Source organism: Lithobates pipiens, unplaced genomic scaffold, assembly GCF_037356315.1.
Source record: "Lithobates pipiens isolate NorthernLeopardFrog02 unplaced genomic scaffold, aLitPip1_a1.2 Scaffold_22, whole genome shotgun sequence".
NCBI classification, from domain to species: domain Eukaryota; kingdom Metazoa; phylum Chordata; class Amphibia; order Anura; family Ranidae; genus Lithobates; species Lithobates pipiens.
In genome coordinates, this window is record NW_027507784.1 from 9008947 (window position 1) to 9026573 (window position 17627).

General features: G+C 45.0%; 1 protein-coding gene across 1 annotated transcript; it reads right to left on the bottom strand.

The window, feature by feature from the left end:
- Positions 1 to 1935: 1935 nt before the first annotated feature.
- Positions 1936 to 2865, bottom strand: LOC143925293 (taste receptor type 2 member 40-like). Its single transcript, XM_077449876.1, has one exon. The coding sequence runs from the start codon at positions 2863 to 2865 to the stop codon at positions 1936 to 1938; it is 930 nt and encodes a 309-aa protein (XP_077306002.1).
- Positions 2866 to 17627: the final 14762 nt, after the last annotated feature.

Below are 17627 nucleotides of genomic sequence, written 5' to 3' on the forward strand. Positions count from 1 at the left end.
CGGCTCATCCCTAATCACCATATAGGAAAGGAGGCAAATTCTTACTAATACCAGCAACCGTGTATTAGGCTGATGGCATAAAGATATAGGTATAGATGTTACCTCATACAGTTCACTGGGGGGGGGGGGGGGGGCGTGGGGATCCAAACCATCAGAGGGAGAGTACCAGAAAGGAAAAGGTAAAAAAAACACAACCCTTCCACCTGTTTTAAGTCTGCGATATCAGGGACTTAAATAATAATCCACATGGACGTATATATGTCCCTTTGGGACTGGATTTATCAGACTCTCCTGCATCTACCCACAGTAAGTATGGCTACATGAGGTCCACAGGTGTATTTAAACAGGCTTGTAATGCTGGATTCCCTGATGATATAAGAATTCCAAACTGGATGGTATGGACACATCTACGGCTCCAGGCCACTGTTGAGTTGGTTTATGGCCCCAGGGCGCTCATCAGCTGGACCAATCCAAAAACGCATTGATGGTGAAGTCTACAGCGCTGCTGATTATTTCCCCACCATCAATGGTTTTTACTCCTAAAATATTCATACCACAAATATTAAATACCTCTTAATGTACATGTTTCCAAGGTTCTCTCAAAACTCCCAGAAAAAAAAAATATATATATATATATATATATATATATATATATATATATATATATATATATATATATATATAGACTTTGAATGTTATGTCTTGTAAGGTTTTTCTTAAGTAAAATTAATAAAAAAGAACTGAAAACATAATACAGAGTTTAGAGGTCAATAGTAATGCAGAGTGCAGGGGTCAGGACCATGTAACTCAAAGCTCAGAAGTCAGTAGCAACCCAGTGTGTAGAGGTTCAGGTGCAAGTATTGTAGAGTTCAGAGGTTGGTGATATGTAAAGCACAACACAGGGGGTCAGTAACAGGGCACACAAAATGCAGGAGTCATAAGTAGGTATTCCAAAGTTCAGAGATCAGTAGTATGTATTTCAGACTGTGGGGGGTCAGTGGTATGTGACTTGAGGTGCAGAGTTCAGTGGTACATAAAGCAGAATGCAGGGGTCAGGAGTAAGTAACAAAGGACTTCAGGAGCCAGTAGTGCTCAAAACACTCTCTCTGAAGAGTCCAAGAGTATGTAATGCACGGTGCCACAATAAGCATCTGTATAGAAGCAACTTTGTTGCATCAAGTCACATCATAGTTACATAGTAGGTGAGGTCGAAAAAAGACACAAGTCCATCAAGTCCAACCTATATGTGTGATTATATGTCAGTATCACCTTGTATATCCCTGTATGTTGTGGTCCTTCAAAGTAGAATTCAAGTCACCAGCAAATCGCCAGTAAAGCCGTCTGGCAAAATTGCACCGTTATGCGTCGTACACACGATCGGACATTCCGACAACAAAATCCTGGATTTATTTCCGACGGACGTTGGCTCAAACTTGTATTGCATACACACAAATGTTGTTGGAAATTCCGATCGCGAAGAACGCGGTGACGTACAAATACGTACGACGAGCCGAGAAAAATGAAGTTCGGTAGCCACTGCGGCTCTTCTTGCGTGATCCCGAGCATGCGTGGAACTTTGTGCGTCGGAATTGTCTACACACGCTCGGAATTTCCGACAACGGATTTTGTTGTCGGAAAATGTGAGATCCAGCTCTTAGATTTTCGTTGTCGGAAATGCCAACAGAAAATGTCCGATGGAGCCTACACACGGGCGGAATATCTGACAACAAGCTCCCATGGAAAATTTGTTGTCGGACATTCTGGCCGTATGTACGCGGCATAAGACTTTCAGGTTGCAGAAATGTGAACCGAGCCTTACCTTGTGTAATGACCGTTTGTATTTTGATTGTGTTGAAAATATAATAAAACACATAAATTATATAAAAAAACAAAAAAAACAAAAAAGATAATCATTTAGATAGATTGTGGCTTATCTCAGTCTATCACATTGCTGCTTTGTCTCCTAGAACAGAACTTCTCCAGAATCATCTTCCTCAACCTTGGGTTGGCCTGAATAATGATGGCACCTTCTACCGATGGGAACGATGTGAATATGACCCAGGTGACAACAGTTATGGCATCTGAGGTTGAACGTTTACTCGTTGAAAACATCAAGAGCTCAGCTATATAAAACATTGCAGACAATGTAAGAAAGAGGATCATAGTTCTCGTGGCACTGATGAGGGCCTGGAGGTTTGGAGGGGAATGTTCTGAAATGTTCTGCTTCATCTTCATGATATGCTTTATAAGATTCAGAGCTGTGACTCCAGTAGAGATAAAGGTCAAAACAAAGGGTAGGATGCAGCCTAGGAAAGAGGCGACGAGTCTGTAACCCGTAGGCATGACCACATGCGCCGTGTACGCAGAGATGTCCTCTGTGCTGTTTGTTGAGGTTTGCCCCAAAAATTCCACATTCACCACCCAGATACCCACAAAACTTAAAACGACTGAACCGATCGTTGATAGTAGAAGAATCTGTGGCAGGAAAAATGAAAGAAGCCGTTTTAACCCAATGATACGTTGATGGCTGAAGATGTTGGTACAATAGTAAGCACACAGCCAGCCCGTATTCCAATAGCTACAATAAATCAGACTGAATATCAGAAAGGTCAAGGTCAATTCAATCTCTTTGATAAAAAATAGTTGAAGCCAAAGACAAACAATTAAATTCTGTGCAATTAAGACCAACTGCATGAAAACGTTGACCAGCCCCATGGTGAAGTAGATGACATTGGCTGGATTGAAGGTAGGTTGTTTCTTCAAGTTTTGGAAGCTAAAAGACACAATGCCAGTGTTCAAGGTGATGCCAGTCCCGGTTTGTACGATGGTGATGGTGAGCAATAAGATGTCTGCAGCAGAAGCCATTTTCAATGCGACACAATCAGGAAAGAAGTGCCTCTGCTTCTGTGTCCGGTGAGTGCGGGGAAGTTATGTACAGTCTTTGGCAGATGCAAATAGTCTCAGAGTTTTGGTTACTTATTTCCATAAGAAAGCAGGGATATCAGATGATTCACAAATTAGGAGTATCGCCTCTGATTAGCATAATTAATAGTTCAGTACCATCATCCACAAGTCATAATGTCAGAGAAAGGATTTTTGGTATGGAAGTGCTAGGGATAGTTGCTCACGCTGATCCTCTAGGCAGTTCCAACCCAAAATTAGTGAAAATTGGACTATATCGGTACTTCAAAGGAAAAAAATAACTTTTAAAATGTCATCTTATTTAACCACTTACAGACCGGACCAATTTGCTGGTCAAAGACCAGACCACTTTTTGCGATTCGGCACTGCGTCGCTTTAACTGACAATTGCGCGGTCGTGCGACGTGGCTCCCAAACAAAATTGACGTCCTTTTTTTCCCCACAAATAGAGCTTTCTTTTGGTGGTATTTGATCACCCCTGCGGTTTTTATTTTTTGTGCTATAAACAAAAATAGAGCGACAATTTTGAAAAAAACGCATCATTTTTTTTACTTTTTGTTATAATAAATATCCCCCAAAAATATATAAAAAAACTTTTGTTTCCCTCAGTTTTGGCCGATACGTATTCTTCTACATATTTTTGGTAAAAAAAATCGCAATAAGCGATTATTGATTGGTTTGCGCAAAAGTTATAGTGTTTACAAAATAGGGATAGTTTTATAGCATTTTTATTAATATTTTTTTATTATTTTATTTTTTTTACTAGTATTGGCGGCGATCAGCGATTTTTATTGTCACTGCGACATTATGGCGGACACATGGGACATTTTTGACACATTTTTGGGACCATTGTCATTTATACAGTAATCACTGCTATATAAATGCAGTGATTCCTGTGTAAATGACACTGGCAGTGAAGGGGTTAACCAGTGGGTGGCAGTGTAGGGGTTAAGTGTTCCTAGGGGTGTGTTACTAACTGTGGGGGGGTTGGGCTTTCTTTTAGTGAACACTGATCTCTGCTCCAATCACATGGAGCAGAGATCAGCGTCACTAGTTGCTAGGCAGAATGGAGAAATTCTGTTTACTCGGCATTTCCTCCATTCGGCCGCTCCGTGTGATGATCGCGGGGATGGCCACGGTGATCGAGTCCGCGGGTCCCGCGACCGGACTCACGGGGGTCCCGACCAGCGCGGGAGCGCGCCGCCGGCGGCGCGCTCCCGATGGCAGGGCGGCATTGAATATTGGACGTACCTGTACGCCAATATGCCTGCCCGTGCCATTCTGACGACGTACATCGTCGTGCGCTGGTCGGGAAGTGGTTAATAAACATATAAAGAAAAAGGACAAACATCACCCATTTAAAATACAGGAAAATGCATATCACAATACAAGCGCCTTTGACAAATTCTCTGCAAAAGGGAATTCAAATCAAGGGCGCGTGGGGGGTCTCCTCTACTAGTTTCGCGGAACAAAACTGCTTCTTCAGGAGGATATCTATACAAGACATAATAGATAATACATAACTAATAATAATTGTTATGTATTATCTATTATGTCTTGTATAGATATCCTCCTGAAGAAGCGGTTTTGTTCCTCGAAACTAGTAGAGGAGACCCCCCCACGCGCCCTTGATTTGAATTCCCTTTTGCGGAGAATTTGTCAAAGACGCTTGTATTGTGATATGCATTTTCCTGTATTTTAAATGGGTGATGTTTGTCCTTTTTCTTTATATGTTTATTAATTAAGATGACATTTTAAAAGTTATTGTTTTCCTTTGAAGTACCGATATAGTCCAATTTTCACTAATTTTGGGTTGGAACTGCCTAGAGGATCAGCGTGAGCAACTATCCCTAGCACTCCCGTACCAGATATCAGATGATTGTTTTGAGTTGATGCACGAAAGTGAAGTTTAACCAACAGGCATTCATATAAACTTTAACACCTTCCTGTCCGGCCTATAGCAGAATGACAACCAGGCGGTGGCTTTACCGCTCTGAGTGGAGGTCATATAACGTCCTCTCAGAAAGGACGGGGCTGCACATCGGTGCAATCTGTCACTGGCTGTGTCCATGCTGAACAGTGTACTGGCACGCTGCCAGTACCATGTGACCGCTGTGACCAATCACACCAGATTACATGACAGTTGTAAACAATGGATGGCTTTCTTTCATTGTGTTGCTAGCTGTGATTGGTCACAGTGATCACATGGTACAGACAGGGCCGCCCACAGCCCCATTTGTACCATGTGATTGGCTTTGACCAATCACAGCTAATTACAACAAATCAAACTGAGTGAATCGGTTTCATTCAGTAAAAATCTTGCTTATAGTAACGTTAAGGAAATGGGGACATTTTTGGGACTTTGAATGAGATGTGAGTTTGAGAAAAATAAATACATTGCAGGGTCAAAAGAGATTTATTCATAAAAAAAATGCATTGGACAAGGTACCTAGCAGGTATGGCTAGCATATAATACATATAAAGAAAATTATTATATTTATTATTGCACAAGATTAAAATCCAAAGAGCATTGTAATATACAAACAGGATTGAGTAAAAACTGCATTAATAAGCTTGACGCGTTTCATGGATTCATTCTACTTCTTCAGGAGAAAATGCAGAATTCACGTCTATAAATAATATATACAGTGGGGGACGTAAAGTATTCAGACCCCCTTACATTTTTCACTCTTTGTTATATTGCAGTCACTTGCTTAAATCATTTAAGTTCATTTTTTTTCCTCATTAATGTACACACAGCACTCCAAAAAAAAAAAAAATTACTGCACTATAAATAATAAAATTGTACCCAAAAATATATGCAAGACTAAATAATTTACAATGATTACATACTCAATTCATCAAAATATCTCCACCAATTAAATATAAAAAACTGTGGAACTAATCATCAAGAATAATGTTTGTTTGACCACTTTTTTCTTTTTTTTTTTTTTTTTTAACATCTTTATGCGCCAGAGATCTCCTCTCCTAAATACAAATATGGGAATCAACATCATCTCAATTAATGCAAGAGGTCTGAATCACCCCGCTAAGAGGTCATCTCTATGGTCAACTGCTATTTCCCACAATAGCGACATTATTTGCGTACAAGAGACACACTTCTCTGCGAAAGCTCCCCCTAAATGTCAACATCGGCTGTACCCACAGGTGTTCAAATCCTCATACCACAAGAAAAAACGGGGAGTGATGATAGCGCTCAAAGACTCAGTGAATTTCCAACTTGGGTCCTGCGAATCTGACCCGGAAGGGAGGTTTTTAATACTGATCGGTTCAATTGATAATGTTATGTATACCTTTGTCTCTGTTTATGCTCCCAACAATGGCCAATTGGCGTTTATCAAAAAAATTGTCCGTAAAGTTAAAAAAATCCATCAAGGCCATATCATCCTATGTGGAGACTTTAACATGGTGCCTGACGTCGAACTTGATTCGACTTCTGGCACCAAGAGACGCCCCTACCTACTAGGGAGTTATTTATCCTCAATGGATTTGTATGATGTATGGAGGTGCTGTCACGCGAGTGAGAGGGACTTTACTTTCCTCTCGCCGCGTCACAACACCTACTCGAGAATTGATCTATTTTTGGTTGATAAGATATTGTTGCAGAGAATATTTAAATCTGATATACACACCGCCACCTGGTCGGACCATGCTCCAGTGAGCATTAGCATCTCTAGTGGTCCCTCCCACCAAAAACCTTTCATATGGAGAGTAAACGACTACTTACTCCGTAACACTAACTCATGCTCCCATATCAGGGAGCGACTAGTTGAATACTTTTCAATCAATCAGGAAGCTGTGTCAGACCCGGTGGTGGTGTGGAACGCTCATAAAGCGGTGATTAGGGGAACCTTCTTGCAACTAGGTGCTAGAGAGAAAAAGGCTAGATCACAGAAGTTAGATGAATTGACTAACGCATTAGCGAATGCTGAGTCAAAGAACAAACTTGCACCCTCCCATGCCCTCCAAGCACAAATTTTCACCCTACGCCACGACCTACGATCCCACCTCCTTGAGAAACAAGAAAAGCTATACAGGTTAATCATAGCTAGATCATACACCACTGGCAATAAAGCGGGTAAAGCAATGTCTCTTAAAATCAAAGGCTATAGAACTAAGACTAAAATCCCTTTTATATTCCACCCTCACTCCCACAGGAAACTTCTAAAACCTCATGACATCGCCAATGCCTTTAGTACGTACTACGGAGATCTATATAACCTTGCTAAGGACCCCTCCGCCACACAGCCCTCCCCAGAGAGTATATCATCCTTCCTTGACAAACTACAACTCCCACAAGTATCGCCAAACCAACTAGCCTCACTCAATAGCCCATTCACGGTAGATGAAATTAGACGAGTCATCCATAAACTCCCAGCAGCAAAATCTCCTGGCCCAGACGGTTTCACTGGCGAATATTATAAAATGTTCCAAGAAATTTTAGCGCCCTTCTTATGTAATACATTTAACACAGCTGCCAAATCCGCACAATTTCCCCCTGAAATGCTTAGTGCTCGAATAGTGGCCCTTCCCAAACCGGGGAAGGAGCCCGACTCACCTAAAAATTTTCGCCCCATATCGCTGCTTAATATTGATATAAAAATGTATGCTAAACTTCTTGCTAATCGACTAGATAACATCCTACCCTCATTGATCCACCCAGACCAATCCGGATTCACGAAAGGCCGCCAGGCATCTGACGCCACTAGAAGCATGATAGACCTTATCCATCATGTCGAACACACCAGCACACCATCCCTACTCCTGTCTCTCGACGCCGAAAAGGCATTTGATAGGGTGCACTGGGGCTATATCTCTTTGACGCTTCATAAATTCGGACTATCAGGCCCGATTCACGACTACATAATGGCTCTCTACTCAAACCCATCTGCCAGGGTACTTGCCTCAGACACCCTATCAGATCCCTTCAATATCACTAACGGGACAAGACAGGGATGTCCGCTTTCCCCACTAATATCAGAACCAATAGCAACATACAGGGCATCTGCATAGCAGACACTGAACACAAGATTAACCTTTTTGCGGACGATCTCATACTTTTAATCACAAACCCAGAACGAACACTGCCAGAGGTTCAAAAGATGCTAGCCTGGTTCAGAGAGATATCATATTATAAGGTTAACGACACTAAATCGTATATACTAGATCTAGGAGTAAGCAAAGACTCCAGCGATCGACTCAAACTAATCTTCCCTTACAGTTGGGCGAAGCTCAGCATAACGTACCTCGGCATCCAACTTACCCCTAGAACGAAGCTACTATTTGAAGCAAATTATCATCCACTTCGAACAAAAATTCAAGCGGACCTGACCAGGCTGGCATCGGTTGAATTCTCGTGGCTGGGTAGACTAGCGGCGTTCAAAATGCTCCATCTCCCCCAAATATTATATTTGTTCAGGACTGTCCCGATCCCCATCCCCGCCAAATTTTTCCAATCTTTGCAATCTCTCCTCTTAAAATTTGTATGGCAAGGCAAAAGACCCCGTTGTGCAGGGTCCCAACTGACTAGACATCGTTTGGCGGGGGGTCTCGGATATATCAATTTCCAAGATTATTACTGGGCTTCCATTCTGACCCAAGCTAAAGCATGGTTCTCCAACACACCATACCCTACCCTATGGGAATCCATTGAACGATCCTCAGTCCCAGGCAAAGACCTGGTACCCTGGCTAATGGCCCTCCCTTTAGGAGGCAAACAAACACGAACCCTATCTCCCCCAATCCTTGCTACATGCCAAACTTGGTCCAAATTAACAAAACTTTCCTCTGATGACCCCGAATGCTCCAATGTACCTATCCCCATTGAAACACTTCAACATCTGATTGAGGCATCCGACTTCAAGCGATGGAAACGGTTAGATATAAATCACCTAGATGACCTGATCACTGAGAACGACATTACACCTTTTCCCATACTATGTGAACAATACCAGCTTCCCTGCTCTGACATATTTCTATACCTTCGCACTAAACATTGTATTAATTCCCTTAAAAAAACGTACCATCTCGATCCCCCGTCCAGCTTGGCAGTTCCTTTCCTCCTCCTCTAAACTTAGTAAGGGCATATCTCTGCTATATAAACTGTTTAACCACAAAATGACATTTATCAAATCGACCCCTCTAATCCGCTGGGAAAAAGATATAGGCCACTCTTTCACTGCAGAAGAATGGGAAAAAGCAGGTAGATCCGTCTACAAAACCACTAGTTGCTCCACCCTATGGGAACTAGCATATAAAATAACGTATCGTTGGTACCTGACCCCGGTCAGGATATCCAAATTTGATTCTGCAATATCTGACCTATGCTGGCGAAATTGCGGAATGAAAGGCAGTTTACTCCATATACTTTGGCACTGCCCAAAAATCTCGGACTTTTGGAAATCAGTATACCAACTTATAACTGAGGTGACCTTATCCGATGTACCAAAAAAACCTTCTCTTGCCATTCTATCCTTATCACTGAACAGGTTCCCCAACCCAACCAGACACATTTTATCTCACATCTTTCTGGCGACAAGGCTTAACCTTACCAGGAAATGGAAAGATCCACTTCCTCCCACCCTGAAAGAGGTACTTCACACAATACAGACGCACTTTACACACGAATCCACTCTAGCATTAACCCATAAGAGCTCATCACAAACTCTCCTCATGTGGGAACCATGGATAAAATGGACCGAATCCCCACGGTTGTTACAGATCTTTGAATAAGGTTAATACCGTATGGGTCTCTAGATTTACTAACAAAGCAGGAGAGTGGGGAGGTCCACCCTACAGGGACACAGTAGTGATCCCCATACGGGGTGTCCAGGTTGGGTGCTCCTCCTAGCACATCTCCCACAGAGCAACTTCCAACACATAGTGACTAGGGATGAGCCGAACACCCCCCGGTTCGGTTCGCACCAGAACTTTCGAACGGACCCCGCGTTCGAAACAAACGTTAGAACCCCATTGAAGTCTATGGGACTCGAACGTTCGAAATGGAAAGTGCTAATTTTAACGGCTGATATGCAAGATACTGTCCTAAAAAGGGTTTGGGGACCTGACTCCTGCCTCAGGGGACATGGGTCAATGCAAAAAAAAGTTTTAAAAGCGGCCGTTTTGGCGGGAGCACTGATTTTAATGACGATTAAAGTGAAAAAAAAAAAATGAAATATTCCTTTAAATATGGTGCCTGGGGGGTGTCTGTAGTATGCCTGTGAAGTGCCACGTGTTTCTCGTGTTTAGAACAGTCCCTGCACAAAATGACATTAAACGGAAATAACACCATTTAAAACTGCTTGCGGTTTTAATGTTATATCTGGTTCCTGCAATATGGTTGAAAATCATTCAGAAAAATGGCATGGGTAGCCCTCCCTGCCCATTACCAGCCTATTTGGGTCTTGTACGCATATTAAGGGGAACCCCGTACCCATATTAAAAAAAGGAAATGTGTGTGGCCCCCAGGCCCTATATACTCAGAACAGCAGTATACAGGCGGTGCAAACAAGACAGGGACTGTGTAGGTTTGTTGTGTTAAGTTGAATCTGTTTGTAATTTTCAACTGGTACATTTTTAAAGTGTAGCTCCAGTCAAAAAAACTATTTTTAAGCTTTTTGGAAAACATAGGGAAGGGTTATCACCCCTGTATAATTTGTTTTGTCGTCCATCTTTTTTCATCTCACTTGCTGTTGTCTCCTTCCGTTTGCAAGTAGGAGATGTTTGTAAATTGGATGTTTGAAAGTAGGGGCCTGCCCTATATGCTCTGCAGAAATGGCGGAACAAGGTGTTGGTTTTGCCACAACATTGTAAGCCCTCAAAGTGACTCTTGGCGGGCGCTGGAGCGCCCTGCTGTGAACGATTATATCAAGAATTGTAATTACATGCCATTGTTGAACAGTGGTAGAAAAATTGACCTTTGGTGGTTGTGGTGCTGGTGCCACAACACTATAAGTCCTCACCGTTGCTCTGGGTGGGCACAGGAAGGGGCCCTCCTGTGAAATATTATATCAAGAATTGTAATTACATGTCCCTGTTAAACAGGGGCAGAAAAATTGGGCCTTAGGCACTGGTGCCATCACACTGCAACCTCTGCCATATACTCTAGTTTTATTGCAGGAATTAGCCCTGCTGCAAAGCATTGCATCAAAAATTGTACTTAAACGCCCCTGTTAAACAGGGGCAGAAAAATTGGGCCTTAGGCACTGGTGCCATCACACTGCAACCTCTGCCATATACTGTAGTTTTATTGCAGGAATTAGCCCTGCTGCAAAGCATTGCATCAAAAATTGTACTTAAACGCCCCTGTTAAACAGGGGCAGAAAAATTGGGCCTTAGGCACTGGTGCCATCACACTGCAACCTCTGCCATATACTCTAGTTTTATTGCAGGAATTAGCCCTGCTGCAAAGCATTGCATCAAAAATTGTACTTAAACGCCCCTGTTAAACAGGGGCAGAAAAATTGGGCCTTAGGCACTGGTGCCATCACACTGCAACCTCTGCCATATACTCTAGTTTTATTGCAGGAATTAGCCCTGCTGCAAAGCATTGCATCAAAAATTGTACTTAAACGCCCCTGTTAAACAGGGGCAGAAAAATTGGGCTGCTGGCATCACCCAGAACCAAAAATGTTCTTCCAACATATCAGCGGAGGAGGAAGAGGATAGACAATCAACATAACAGGACAGTCACTCAGCATCAGCATAGGCAGTCTTGAAGGGATGTGGTATTTCAAAAAAAATTATTCGGTTACATCAGCTTCAGGTGCTTGGTAGCTGTGGGTGATCCAAGACTGATTCATCTTGATGAAGGTCAGTCGATCAACTGATTCGGTGGACAGGCGCACCCTGTGATCGGTAACAAAGCCACCAGCAGCACTGAAGGTGCGTTCCGAAAGAACGCTGGATGCAGGACAGGCCAGTAGCTCAATTGCATACTGTGCAAGCTCTGGCCAGTGATCCATCCTCAAGACCCAGTAAGCCAGAGGGTTTTCGGTGGGAAAGGTGTCCAAGTCTGACCTTGCCCCTAGGTATTCCTGCACCATGTAAATCAGACGCTGGCGATGGGTGCTGGAACCAATCATACCTTGGGGCTGCGGACTAAAAAATTGTCTGAAAGCATCAGTCAGACGGCCACCTTCTCCACCGCTCCTTCTGACCCATGCCTCAGCAACACGTTGTCCAGGACCAGGAGTTTGTGACCTCCCAGTCTCTGGGAACGCGTTGCACAGAGCTTTCTGCAAGGCCTCCCGGAGATGTCTCATCCTCTGCTCCCTCTGCAATGGCAAGATAAGGTCGGCAACCTTACCCTTGTACCGTGGATCAAGGAGAGTGGCCAGCCAGTAATGGTCCCTCTCCTTGATCCGAAGAATACGAGGATCCTTCCGCAGGCTTTGCAGGATCAGGGAGGCCATGCAGCGTAGGTTAGCTGAGGCATTCGGTCCGGAGTCCTCTGGGTCACTAAGGACAACATGATCCGCAGCTACCTCCTCCCAGCCACGTACAAGTCCACGTGTTTCTTGGGACTGTAAATCATCCCTATAAGACTGCTGCTGCTGCTGCTGATGCTGAGTGCCAGCCTCCACCTCCATGCTGACACAATCATCCTCCTCCTCCTCTTCCTCCTCCTCACCCTCTTCCTGTGTGATGGGTGGCACAGCAGGAACACTGTCTGGATAAAGGGGGCCTTGAGAGGCAAGGAAGTCCTCCTCTTCCTGCCTCTGTTCTGCCTCAAGTGCCCTGTCCATTATTCCACGCAGCGTATGCTCCAAGAGGTGGACAAGAGGTACAGTGTCACTGATGCATGCACTGTCACTGCTCACCATCCTTGTGGCCTCCTCAAACGGTGACAGGACAGTGCATGCATCCCTGATCATGCCCCACTGGCGTGGTGAGAAAAAACCAAGCTCCCCTGACCCTGTCCTGGTGCCGTAGTCACACAGGTACTCATTGATGGCCCTCTGCTGCGTGTGCAGCCGCTGCAGCATGGCCAATGTTGAGTTCCATCTGGTGGGCATGTCACATATAAGGCGGTTCTTGGGCAGGTTCAACTCCTTTTGGAGCTCAGCCAGCCGAGCACAGGCATTAAATGATCGGCGGAAATGCACACAGACTCTCCTGGCCTGTTTCAGGACATCCTGTAAGCCGGGGTACCTGCCCAAGAACCGCTGCACCACCAGGTTAAGGACGTGAGCTACACAGGGCACATGGGTCAGTTGTCCCTGTCGGAGGGCGGAGAGGAGGTTGGTGCCATTGTCGCAAACCACCATTCCTGGCTTAAGCTGGCATGGCGTCAACCACCTCTCGGCCTGCCCCTGCAGAGCTGACAAAACATCCGCCCCAGTGTGGCTCCTGTCCCCCAAACAAACCAGCGCAAGCACGGCATGGCATCGTTTTGCCTGCGTACTTGCGTAGCCCCTGCAACGCCTACGGAGCACCGCTGGTTCTGAGGACAGAGCACTGGAAGAGGCCATGGAGGAAGAAGAAGAGGAGGGAGTGGAGGAGAGAGGTGTGTCACAACCAATAGTAGCATTTTGGAGGTGTGGTGGCGGAACAACCTCCAACACTACTGCACCTTGTCCTGCATCCTTCCCAGCAGCCAGAAGAGTGACCCAATGGGCCGTGAAAGACAGGTAACGTCCCTGTCCATGCCTGCTGGACCATGAATCAGCGGTAATATGCACCTTACCGCTGACCGCCCTGTCCAGCGAGGCAAGGACATTGCCTTCCACATGCCGGTAGAGAGCCGGAATCGCCTTCCGTGAGAAAAAGTGGCGTTTGGGGACCTGCCACTGAGGAACCGCACATTGTACAAACTCACGGAAGGGGGCCGAGTCTACCAACTGAAAAGGCAGCAGTTGAAGTGCTAGCAATTTAGCCAAGCTAGCATTCAACCGCTGGGCATGTGGATGGCTGGGAGTAAATTTCTTCCGCCGGTCCAGCAGCTGGGGCAGGGACATTTGCCTGCTATAATCGGACGTGGATGTACCACTAGCAGAGTTCCCGGAAGCACTTGGCTGTGACACACCTAATTCTACACCTTCATTCCTCTCAGAGCAGGTTTCAGAGAGGACTGAAGGTCTAGTGGGGTTGGAGATGCCAGCTGATGAGGAGCAAGGAGAGGTCCGCTTTGTTCTTTGGTGTGGGTCTTTGAGGTATGCTTGCCAACGAGCTGCATGGCAGGTCAACATATGTCTGGTCAAGCATGTGGTGCCCAAGCGACTGATGTTTTGGCCACCTGAGATACGCTTGAGACATATGTTGCAAATAGCAGCGGTGCGATCTGATGCACTCGTCTCAAAAAAGGCCCACACCAAAGAACTTTTAGAATAACGCGCAGAGGAAGCGCTCTGCGCAGGCGGAGCTCTGCGGTGTGATTCAGTAGGTGTGCTGCCCCTAAGCTGGCCCCCGGAGGGCATCCTGCCTCGTTGGACATGTGCCTCCTCCTCCTCCTCCTCCTCCTCCCTCCTTCCAGGCACCCACGTGGAGTCAGTGCCCTCATCATCCCCTCCCTCTTCATCGCTGTAGCAAACCTGGCAGTATGCTGCAGCTTGTGGAACATGACTGCCAGATTGCTGTCCTTCTTGAGCATCCTCTCTCTCTGCGCTCACGCTACTGCCTTCCTCTAGCTGAGTGTCATCATCAGAGCCCACCAAACACTGGGCATCCTCCTGGAGCATGTACCCAACACTGTGCTCAAAGAGTTCAGGAGACTCCTCAGGAGGACGTGGTGGGTCTAGGGAAGGAGTCACTGATGATGACATTGAGAGGAGGGACGACGATGTGTTGGCAGCTGCTTTTCTACTACCCTGAGACTGGGTGAGAGAGGATGAGGAGGATGAAGAGGGCTTGGTCATCCACTCTACCAAGTCGTTGGCATGTTGCGGTTCAACATGTCCAGCTGCAGAAAAGAAGGAAAGGCATGTCCCATGGCCACGTGCTGATGACAATGCACCGCGTCCACGACCAGCACTGTTGTCTCTAGACACAGAGCCTGCTTGCCCTCTTTTATCGGCTCGCGCCTGTCTGCCTCTCCTTGCTGGCCTTCCAGACATGGTAATGGCCTGAAGGGAGTTGGGTAAAACAGTAGTTGGGTAGTTTATATTGTGCTGGAGGCACACAACACCCACTAACTCCTGCAGATGCTTTTTTTATAGAACAGCAGAGTTAAAGGGGTATATACAGATGTATACTGTGCTGTGCTGGAAGCACACACAACTTCCTGAGTGACACTACTGACTGCAAGCTCTATTGTTAAAGATGGACCACTAGCTATATAGGTGAGGTGAATATCACGGTGTATACTGCGGTCAGGGCACGCAGACAATAACCAGAAAACAGCAGAGTTAAAGGGGTATATACAGATGTATACTGTGCTGTGCTGGAGGCACACACAACTTCCAACAACTCCTGCAGATGACAATCGGGCTCAAATAGAGAACAGCTATGTAGGTGTATATAGTGGTATGTACTGGGTACAGAGCACGCAGACAGCACGCACTAACACTACTGACTGCAAGCTCTATTATTAAAGCTAGATCACTAGCTATATAGGTGAGGTGAATATAGTGGTGTATACTGCGGTCAGGGCACAGACAGTAACCACTACACAAGAGCAAGATAGTAAATCAGCCAAAAACGATCGGTGTGTAACTGTGTTGAAGGTACACAGAACACCCACTGCTTCAGACGCCAACACACTACACGAGGCCGCCTTAATGGTGGCCTTATATAGTGTGGGGCGTGCACTACACAGCCTGAGCTATGATTGGCCACAGGCAGGATGCCTGTGGCCAACCATGGCTCTCCTCGCTGCTGGCGCTGCGATTGGCCAAGCATGCGGGTCACAGTGCATGCTTGGCCAATCGTGAGACAGCAATGCATTGCGCCATCGCAGTGCATTGTGGGCCACACGAATTTTGCCGCGAACGGCCCAAACGTTCGGAATTCGGCGAACGCATGAACGACCGATGTTCGAGTCGAACATGCGTTCGACTCGAACACGAAGCTCATCCCTAATAGTGACGGTCCGTACTGAGCCCCAATGAAGAACTTGTACCACAACACGAAATCGCTAAGCTTCGTGACTCATGAAGGGTAACAAACATGCAGTAGTACATTATTGTACCTCCTTGGGCATCACCTTCAGACCCAGGTAAAGGCGATATAGCATATGAGTCATGGTATCTGTTTCCTTGTTATCTGCTTATTTGACGTTTTTTATTTTTCCTTTATATTTGTCCAATCGAACTGTATATGTTACATGTACTACGAGACAAACGTCTCTGTTCAACATTTGTTTGTAATGAAAATCTTTAATAAAAATTTATTGAGAAAAAATAAATAAAAATAATTAACTTACAGATGAACTTGAGTAAAAGAAAAGGGGGGCAAATCTTTATTTCTAGTAATCTATAAAAATTTAAAAAAATCTGAAATAAAAATAAAAAAATAAAATATTGTATTATTAATATATATATATATATATATATATATATATATATATGTATATATATATATATATATATATATATATATATATATATATATATATATATATATATAGATATATATATAGATATAGATATAGATAGAGAGAGAGAGAGAGATCTATATATATATATATATATATATATATATATATATGTAGCACTAACCCCCGAAGAAGCTGCTGGTTTTATTTGGGCTTACTGTTACCTCTCCTGCTTGCCTCTCCGTCTTAGGGGTCCCGTTGGAAAGTAACACAAATGATGATGAATCCTTTTTCTAAGATTTATTTAGGAATAACACAAAAAAAGTCCTTCAATAGAGGGTCAGAGGATAAAGGGGGAGTTCAGGCACCTGGTAATTGCGGGTTGGAGGTATTAGTCAGATCCAAAGGACAAACAGCTCCACAGACTGGATCCAGCAATCACCGGAGAGGCCCCTCTCACTTGACCTGGCAGCCGATAAGATGCTCAACAAAGTCTCTGCCACAGACTTGTCAATTGAACTTAGAAATCTTGAGCGTTTTAGAAGAACTACCATACAGTACCAGATTCTTTCAGCCGACCCGGCAATACTGTATGGGTATTGATCCTCCAACTGAGTTTCCAGGCTCCTCCAGAGACACCGGCCTTGCTCTCGGTCCACCACCGGTAAAGTCCTCCCCTGGATCCTCCAGTTTTCTCGGCTTCTTCCTGCAGGCGAGACAGCACAGGACCACCCCTGGATCAGTAGGCCCCAAGACATTTCTGGGCCTACACTCTCAGTTGTAGAGCCTCAGGCCAGCTGGCCCCGAGGCGCAAGATCACGCGACACAGACCCCAGGCCAGGAGGGCCATGAGGGACCCCATAAAAAGAAGAACCCACCAAAATGGTGTCAGTACCTTAAATACCCTCTCCCAGAATGCACAGCTGGGAAACCATTCCCACTGAGCTACTTTCAAAGCGAGAGGTGGTATTCAATAAATCCAGCCTGCTACATTTCCACACTAACCGGCGGAGACAGCGACACCTACGGTCAAGTGGGAACCAGTGCAACCCAGCTGGACTGGTACAGAAACCAGAACTTTTTAGAGAGAATTAATCTGAGCCAAACTACAGCTTCAGATAACTAAATTTGAAAAAATAATAGCGTCTGCCCATCAGGAGCAGGGCGCTACATACTCCCCCCTCCGCATTAGACGATGTCCCCATCGTCTGGAA

Coding starts and splice junctions, on each gene's coding strand:
- LOC143925293 (XM_077449876.1), bottom strand. CDS start 2,865: ATGGCTTCTGCTGCAGACATCTTATTGCTCACCATCACCATCGTACAA.